The sequence below is a fragment of the Eretmochelys imbricata genome, chromosome 24, assembly GCF_965152235.1.
Source record: "Eretmochelys imbricata isolate rEreImb1 chromosome 24, rEreImb1.hap1, whole genome shotgun sequence".
Taxonomy (NCBI): domain Eukaryota; kingdom Metazoa; phylum Chordata; order Testudines; family Cheloniidae; genus Eretmochelys; species Eretmochelys imbricata.
Genome location: NC_135595.1, coordinates 7,498,419 through 7,507,835, shown reverse-complemented (window position 1 = coordinate 7,507,835; position 9,417 = coordinate 7,498,419). Strand labels below are relative to the sequence as shown.

At 44.6% G+C, this 9,417-nt stretch overlaps 1 protein-coding gene across 2 annotated transcripts in view; it reads right to left on the bottom strand.

Annotated features, from left to right (window-relative positions):
• RPRD2 (regulation of nuclear pre-mRNA domain containing 2) overlaps positions 1-9,417 on the bottom strand; it is a 64,619-nt gene that overhangs the window by 1,115 nt on the left and 54,087 nt on the right. For both annotated transcript variants that reach the window (XM_077841286.1, XM_077841287.1), the window contains exons 10-12: positions 1,373-1,517; positions 1,039-1,149; positions 154-270 (exon numbers count right to left, since the gene is read on the bottom strand). In XM_077841286.1, coding sequence (XP_077697412.1) covers positions 1,504-1,517 — 14 coding nt within the window. In that variant the 3' untranslated portion in view covers positions 154-270; positions 1,039-1,149; positions 1,373-1,503. The remainder of the gene's footprint in view (positions 1-153; positions 271-1,038; positions 1,150-1,372; positions 1,518-9,417) is intronic.

Here is a 9,417-nt window from a genome sequence, read left to right as displayed (position 1 = left end):
CGGCGGCGGCGGCAGCTCCCGGGGCGGAGATGCGCCCGCGCGCCGCGCAGGCCGCTTGCGTCTGCGCCCCGGCGCAACCCCCCCCCGCCGCGCCGCAAGCCGCGCCCGCCTCCCGCTGCCGCTCTCCCGCGCCCAGCCGGTCGGGGCACTCACCCGGGGAAAGGCTCCGAGGCCCAGGACTCGAGTCACGCCCCAGCTAATGCTCTCTCCGCCTCACACCCGTGGTCCCAGGGTGCCCGGGGGGGCGGGGAGGGGGGGTTGCTTTGCAATCTAGAAAGGAGACAATAGGCATGTTCATATCCATACACTGTGCTCGGACAACCCAGTCGCTGTTCCTGGCTCCCTCTGGCGTCCTAAGAAGGTAATAAGCACTGATCAATCCCTGTACTTCCTCGTATTTGCCCCCTTTAAAAAAAAACAAAAAACGGTGAAAAGGGCACAACCAACATAAAAAAAAAATACCACGTTGGAACATATATTTGGCCTAGCGTTGTTAGAACAAGAAAGATCAACCTGTGGAACTCCTTGCCAGAGGATGTTGTGAAGGCCAAGACACTAACAGGGTTCAAAAAAGAAATGGATAAATTTATGGAGGATAGGATCCATCAAGGGCTATTAGCCAGGATGGGCAGGGACGCCATCCCTAGCCTCTGTTTGCCAGAAGCTGGGAAAGGGCGACAGGGGATGGATCGCTTGATGATTCCCTGTTCTGTTCATTCCCTCTGGGGCACCTGGCACTGGCCACTGTCGGAAGACAGGACACTGGGCTAGATGGATCCTTGGTCTGACCCAATATGGCCGTTCTTATGAGATTAATTCAATAGAGGGGAAAGAGGAGAGGGTGAACCCCCTCCCTCCCAGTATACTTTGTGTATTTATTCTTTAGAAGAAAAATCAGGGTTCAGAAACAGCCGTATGGAACACGCTACAACCGATTCTGCTGCGCTCTACTTTAACACCTACTTAAAACTACAACAAAGCACAGAAAGATGCCAAGCCCCACACCATAGTGAATAACCAGACACAGAAATAAACCACCTCTCTCATTTTTCTTTAAGTAGCTCCCCTCTCAGCAGTTCTTGCATCTTCAGCAGCTCTCTTGAGAAGACAGGACAGCACTTGTTGAGTCAGTTTCCTTGCTTGGTGGGTCTTCCACAGCAATGTAAGAGAAAGAAAAAATAAAAGGGAAAAGTGGTTATTAAATCACAAAAATGGGCAGGGAATATGGGGTAGGGGTTCCCTACCAGTACTGTCAACCCTAAGAATTCAAAAAATGTGGCTGAGTTCCCCCTTTCCCCAAATCACACAATATTGTCTGATAGGAGTCATGGGATTTTCAAAAATAATATATTTGGGGGTGCTTTTTATTCACCTTCAGGTTTTTGAATCTTTAGGAACCATGTTTTCAAGCGTTTCTCCACCACCATGGAGGCTAGATGCTTTTCTTTTTCTTTTTTTTTTTTTTTAATTCTTCTTCAAACCAAAGATGAGATTCTGACACAATCACATCCAGGGAGCTGTGACATTAAGAAAAGACACCAAATATCACAAAAAAAAAAAAGAAAAAAGAAAAAAAAAAAGATAAAAATTATCAATTGGCAACACTGTAAGATCCTGGAAATTACTCATAACTATTCATTTGAAATCTAGCCAATCTAAAAGTAAGAGAGTTTCTTTAAGTTCCAAGGCTGAAATTTTCAATACTGCCAAAAGGGTTCATCCGACTGGGCACCCAAATCTTTCAGTTTTCTCCAAATTTCTCGTATAAGATTACATATCAAGTAACATCAAAAACTAACCAGGCATCTACATGGCTCTGTGGCATATTCAAGCTGACTGGCAATTTTTCCCACTGAAACTTTTTGCAACCAAAAAATGGCTTTTTGTGTGTGCATGAAGCTTTCATTTTGTTCAAAGTTCTATGGTTTTTCAAGGGAAAAAATCAAGAGTCAGAACTCTCTTTGATTTTGAAAAATGACTGTTTTGGTTTACTATTAAAAAAGTTCTACCCATAAAATATCATCAACAAAAAACAAGCCCCAAACCACACACACACAAAAAGCCCAAACAACCGCACGCACAATTTTTTTGGTTTGTTTCATTAAAAAAATGTTTGCGTAAAATATTTACCATTTCCCGAACAGCTCTATGGCATTACTAATAAAAGGATGAGTGAGCTTGAAGAAATTCCAGTAGCCAGTAAAAGCAAGGGGCGTTTTGGGGAGGTTTTAGCAGGGGCAGGTTCTAAGAATGAATAAGATCTTCAATTCATTAACACTAGATCACCTGCTAGCCTGATCCTGCCATGAGCAACATATAGGTCTGCCCATTCTGAGCCATGGCGGGATCGGGGCCTACTTTTTATTATGTATAACTTAAAGCCTCTTTTTACTTTTGTGCAAATCTAATCAAGGCTCCAGCTGCCTCTGCCATAAATTACAAAAACAAAATCAAGTTAGACAGCCAGCCAGCAGAACACAAAAACTCTCTTCCCTCTGCAGAGCTAACCTTCAGACTCCATTCTGTGCAGCAGCATGTGCAAATAGACACACCTTCCAGTATGGCCTGAAGATCAATGAACTAGGGCTATTTTGGGTCACAGATTAGGAGGTAGCATGTTCCATACCCCCTTAGACAGAACACGCTATTCCTAGCCCCTCCTCTTTTAAAGTATGGCGGATCCCCTGATTGCAGCTGTGGCAACAGGTCATCCGGAGCAGGTACTCTCCCAAGGCCCTGATTCAGCAAAGCACTTAAACGTGCTCAAAGTGAAGCAAGAACTTAAGTCCCATTGACTACAGAGTGCTTTCCTGCATTAGGGCCTCCAGGAGAAAGGTCCAAACCCCTTGGGGGCTATTTAGGTTAAAACCCAACCAGATTAGCAACATTTATTTCTAAAGATGATTTGGTGCGTCAGGCTCAAATTTCTACCTAAACTTTGTCGCACTTCAGTTAAAAGGTTCCAGTTACCAACGGCTAGTTAAGAGTTAATAGGTGTTGTCGACCTGTTACAGATGTGAGCAGTAGGCTTTATGGATGGTTTTAGGTACACCAGCAGAAGGGGCCAGCAATGGTTATAACCAAGCTACTGACCAGTTGGACTCAATAGCAAACTATAACAATTAACTATTTATTAAAATATCAGTAATTGATTAACCTTTTATAAACTATTCAGCAATTATAACATGAGACCAGCTATCCCTGGTCCTTATTTGTCCCTAGGCCTCTGAGCACTTCACAATCCTAACTTACTTCACGCCCGGGAAATGCTATGACCCCATTGTACAGAAGGGGAACTGAGGCCAAGATCTGCAAAGGTATTTAGGCTCCTAATTTCCAGGAGACTAAATACATTTGTGGATCTGGGTCAGAGACTTACAGGTAGGTCTACATAGCAAAAAAAAAAAAAAAAAAGTGAGTTCTTAACTCTGGTTAAAGTAGCAGTGAAGATACAGCAACCCTGCCTTTAATTCAGGTTAACCACTCAAGTTAAAGCCCAGAGAGCAGGTGGGATTGAACTCAAATTGCTGTGTCTTCAGTGCTTTTTTAACCCAAGCTGGCTAACCTGAGTTACGGCCACACCTGGCTTTGCAGAGTAGACACACCTAGAGTGACTTGCCCAAGGTCACATGGGAAGTTTGTGATAGACCAAGGAATTGAACCCTAGTCTCCCAAATCCTAAGCTAGTGCCCTAACTACTGGACTATCATTTCTCTCTGAGCAGCTGCACATGAAGGTGTGAATGCTACCTCTGCTTCCCCTCCCTCTTCCCCACTTTGCACCTTCTCGCTACTGCTAATGCAAGAGAGTCTTCTTCCTTGCAGCTCCTCCATCTCACCAACTCTCTATCGCACTTCAAATATCAGCTGAAACCATCTCTACCTCCCTCTCATCTTTGTTACACATATTCGAATGCCAACTTGCTGCACTGGAGGATCCAAAATTGTATTCAACATAAGGGCCCAGGACACCCCAGTGCCCCCATCTCAGCCCAAACATCAGCCACCGTGATGTCAAAGATTAACAAGATCTTCTGGAAGCTCTATCATTCAGACTCTCTGCTTTAGGCAAGTTATGACATGAGCGGTAAAGATTTCATACAAAAGCACAAAGTAGCCTGTACATGGAAAAATATAAACTTTTGGCCAACTTTTACAAGCGGGAAGCTGAAGGAACACAACCCAAAACACCAATGTTTTCTTTTGCGTATGGACTTCCAAGAGAGAGAGATTGCGCTTTTAAGTAGATGACACAGTCTCCATGCAGCTGCAGTAACACTAAAGCATAACCTGGGTTATCCTAGCATCATGGAGAATATTGAACACATTTGGTTAACAAGGGGATTTTGGCATTTCACCAAATGTCAGGGGATGAGACCCTGCTTGTGATAAAAGGGTAGTGGATAAAGGAGGGGTGGAGAGCTGAAGTTGTATTTGACCTACAGGACTTTAAACCAACCCTGTGCTGCCTCCCTCCCCCCTTGTCTTGTCACATTTAGGCCCCCAAGCCTGCAACAATCAGATCCACTAAAGCGAATCCCCATGCTCACGTGGGCACCCACTGGAGTCAACAGGGCTCTGTATAGGTGCAGAGCTCTGCATTAATGGATGCGATTGCAGGATTAGGGCCTATCAAACCAATCCTACACACATTTATGGGACTACTCACGCAAGTCAATTTACACGCAGGCTTAAAAGCGTTTGCAGGACCAAGACAAGCCTAAAAGGCCAAAAGACTCAAGCAAGAGCCCAACTTTATTCATTCATCCATAGGGCCCTACCAAATTCACAGTCGATTTTGGTCAATTTCATGATCATAGGATAAATTTCATGATTTCAGCTATTTAAATCTGAAAAGTCAGGGTGTTGTAATTGTAAGGGTCCTGACCCAAAAAGGAGTTGTGGGTGGGGATGGGGTGGGGGGGGTCTCAAGGTGATTGTAGAGGGGGTTGCCGTACTGCAATCCTTCTGTGCTGCTGCTGGCGGCTGCTCTGCCTTCACAGCTGGGCAGCTGGAAAGCGGTGGCTGCAGGCCTGGAGTCCATCTCTGAATGCCGAGTTACCACCAGCAGCAGGGCAGAAGGAAGGATGGCACGGCATGGTAATCGACCCTGACTTCTGCACTGCTGCCCACGGAGCTGGGCCTTCAGTCAGCAGCCGCCGTTGTCTGGCCGCCCAGCTCTGTGGCCAGCAGCGCAGAAGTAAGGGTGGCCATACCATACCGTGCCATCCTTACTTCTTCCCTGCTGCTGGCGAGGCTCTGCCTTCAGAGCTGGGCTCCCAGCCTGCAGCCGCTGCTCTCCGGACGCCCAGCTCTGAAGTCAGCACAGCACTGAGGGTGGCCATACCACAACCCCCCTAAAATAACCTTGTGACCCCCCTGCAACTCCCTTTTGGGTCAGGACCCCCAATTTGAGAAAGGCTGGTCTCCCCCCTATGAAATCTGTATAGCATAGGGTAAAAGCACACAAAAGACCAGATTTCACCTGTGGGGGAGGGTGGGAAGACACCAGATTTCACGGTCCAGGACGTATTTTTTCATGGCCATGAATTTGGTAGGGCCCTATTCATCCAGATTTAAACATGCATTCAGAAAGAGGAACAGCTACCCTTTGCTCCAGGCACTCTCTGATACATTTTAAAAATACGATACAAAACAGACTCTTCCCACCCCCACCCCTCACCTCTTTGACCAATAATTAACATATACTCGTTGGCATCCCACAGCTCCCATTAACCTTGTGCTCACCACCATCCTGTGCTTATAGATTTAGGAGCCCAATGTTACTTCTTTCATTCGTACTCCTGACATTTTAAGAATTTTTTTTTAATTCCTTATTCCATGGAGCGGTTACCTTCTCTCCTGCTGAGTACAGTATAATTTTTGTTCTCAAAAGTGTATTTGGAATTAAGGGCTAAAGCCTTGATAGAGCAAAACATTTCAGTATGTGTGCACATCCCATTGGTTTCAAGGCATATGCTTAAGTGCTTTAGCAGAACTTAGGCCCTGCTTCAACAATCTGTTACACTGGAGTAAATCCAGCCATGCCATGGCAATTAGTGGAGTGACTCCATTACTCTTGGGAGCAGAATCCAGCTCTAAGTCTGAACCTACATTCTGCAACTGATTTTATTATTTGGTATTTCACTGTGATAGCACCTAAGACGCTAGACACAATACAAACAACAGAACAAAAGAGGGGGTTTCATTGTTTGGGTCAGTTCACAGTCTTTGATTCACCTGTTTTGATACCATGCAACTTAAAAAAAAAATTAATTTAGGCATCTAAACTTCCATTGATTTCGGTGGGATTTAAGTGTTTAGGAACCTAATGTTTTGGAAAAGGACAGACATTGACAGTGTTAGAGACTGAAATTCGAGTACAGAGTGATCACGACAAAAAAGTTGGCCTGGGTGTTAATGGTAGATAAGTCAATGTGCACGTACAGTCAAAAAAGTTAACAAGCTGGTAGGATGTATAAGAAATGGGATGAATAATACAGAGCTATTATAATGTTATATATAAATCATGTGCTCTCATTCACATGCTGTGGCCACCCCATCTCACAAGGATACTGCAGAATTAGAGCGGGTTCAGAGAAGAGTAATGAGTATGACCCAAGGGTATGGAAAAGCTCTTCTATGAAGAGACTGAAAAGATGATGATTGTAACCTTGGAAAGGGAATGAATGAGAAGCAACAGATTAAAAGTATATAAATACTGAATGGTCTAGAGGAGATTGATTGTGTTCCCTGTCTCGTAACACAAGAGCAAGGGGACAGCCAAAGAAATTAAAAAATGAGAAATCCAAAGCTGATAAAAATGTTTTTTTTCAGAAGGTGTAACTGGACTGCAGAATTCGCCTCCACAGGATGTCAATGAGGCCAAGAACTTAAGATTCAAACAGGGACTGGACATTTATACAGCTAGCAAGAACGTCCAGAATTATCGATGACAAGAGTTTTTGGAAGGGATATAAAAACTCATGTCTCAGGGTTTAAACCAACCTAAGTCTTTAGAGATCAGGCTGAGACCTTCATGGGGCAGGGAGAAGGGAGGCAAGAGATTATCCTAGACAGGATACTGGACAAAACAGGCCTCAGGTCTGACCTAGACTGGCACTTCTTAAGGGAGTGGTATGCTCCCACTATGAATGCCTCTCAGCCCTATCCCAGATGACTCTTCTTGAGGGCAGAGCAGAGTTCAATCTCCACGGCCTATTCTATCCTTAGTGGCTCTGCTAAAACTGCCAATTAAGTGTCAACAATGAAGAGTTGAGGTGTTTTTGGATGGGGGTGGGGAGTGTTTGGCAATGGAGACATTTGCTGGGGACCAGACACACAGCGATTCTGGTCACACAGGCAAACAGCCCACCATCAGATCATGCCGTTTCCCAGTCACTAGTGACTGGAGCTGGTATTATTGTGATTGGATGGTAGCTTGTGTTTCAGCTAGACATCTTAATTCAGTGACTTCCCTTCTCCACACACCCACTTTGTCACCCACAGGAAAATGCAACTTGTTTCTTCTCTCGTACACCAAAGCTTCACAAAGGTGAGTTAGCACTTGGACAGACACTAAGCATTTCTTGCATTTTGTTCACTCGCAATTGGCAGAAGTATTTGTTTAAAAAGAAAGAAAAAAACAGTCCCCCCGCAGGAATAACATTTTCTAGATTACCAAATCCCATGTAAAATTCACCTATTGCCTTGACAAGCGAGGCAGATTGTTCCAGTGGCTACGGTATTGCACAGGGACTGAACAGAGGTGTTCATCTCCGGTTTAGTGTGTGATTTTAGGCAAGTCACTTCCCTGCTCTATGCCTGTTTCTCCTCCCATCCTTTGCCTTTCTTATTTAGTTTGTACAGCATCTAGCACACTGAGGCCTTGACCTAGATTAGAGTCTCTATGCATTATGGTAACACCACTACTAAGATACTTCAACTAAAGATACAGCCAGGGTCTATCACTTGATGCACCATGGTTGGTCAATCTGTTCCTCTAATGAGACCAAACCTCAAGAACTATGGGCAGGATCTTTAGAAGCATCCAGCACTGGCCTAACTTTGCTCCCATTGACTTCAATGGGTCAGAGCCAGGTCAGGGGTGGGTGCTTTGAAGAAATCCCACCTTCAATATTTTCCATTAAAAAACAACTCTCCTTGCTTATTCGTATTAGTGCTTTGGTGACTGTTACCTGTTAAGTCAACAGCAGAAAGAAGGGAGCTGCCATTTAATTACCATGAGGCTGAAGATATAAATGTGGTGGAAGAGCATGCTCTGGGGCTAGATGAAGACGGGAATGAAAGACAACTATAACTAAAAGCTGTTTTATTCAGCTATGGGTGTTACAAGAGCTACTTATGCTGTGGAGAAACAAGAGGAGTTGCTTATTCTCCTCGCTTTGATGGGAATGACAGCAGCCAAACAGAGGCACTATTGTTCCATACGTCAAGCCCTACCGGCGAGATGCTAACTACCCTAAAACTCCAATTAAAAGTAGGAGGGCCTCAACATCTTACAGGATCTTCTAACTTCAGGCTCACAAGCAAAAGGTTGCGAGTTGTTGGTTTATTATAGAAGTTACACATCATCTCTTTAAATCAAGATTGGATGCTTTTCCAAACAATCAGCTGTCGCTCAACCATAAGAGTACTTGGCCTGTGTGACACAGGAGTTCCAACTGGATGATCCTAGTGACCCTAGTTTCTGGCTTACAAAAAAAAACAACAAAACCCCACCCTATGATTCTATGAAGGGTATGAACCTTTGCAACTCCCCAGCAAGAGACTACGGAGGAGTGTTAAGAATTGGCCACCCGCTGCAAGTGCTATTAGCTGCCAGATTGGAGGGCCAGGGTTGTCCCAGTTCTTGCCCAGAGAGCTTAATATATAAAGGTACTTGAACAGCTGATATCAGATAAACTTGGACCAAGAAACAAATCCAGTACAGCAGAGCAGGAAGGGGGAGGAGAGAGGCATCAAAGTGACCACCAGGCCCCATCAATGCTGCAAAATGCAATCATCTTGGGATGTGCTACTCCAGCAGGGTTGATTGAAATAGATTCATTTTGCACCTAGGCCAGTCTTTAAAAATGGGACTTTCGACACTTCTGAAAATTTTACCCAAGGTCTAAAGCTTCTATAATACAAGATGCTGCTCCCCTAGACAAGCGAACGTTAGCTGTGCAAACTGGAGGGGAAAGAGGAGAAATGAACGATTTAAGGCTAGGCGTCTAAGAGAATTAGGTGCCAAACATTAGTTTCTAATGCAATTTGGGCATCTAACTCCCTTGGGCTCCTTTGCAAATCCCAGCCTTAAACCCATGCTGTCACATTGGAAGCCCTGACACCAAAGTCCTGTCCCTGCTAGCACTTTTAAAATGTCTTAGAAGTTTACCACGGTTGAAGTGGGAAG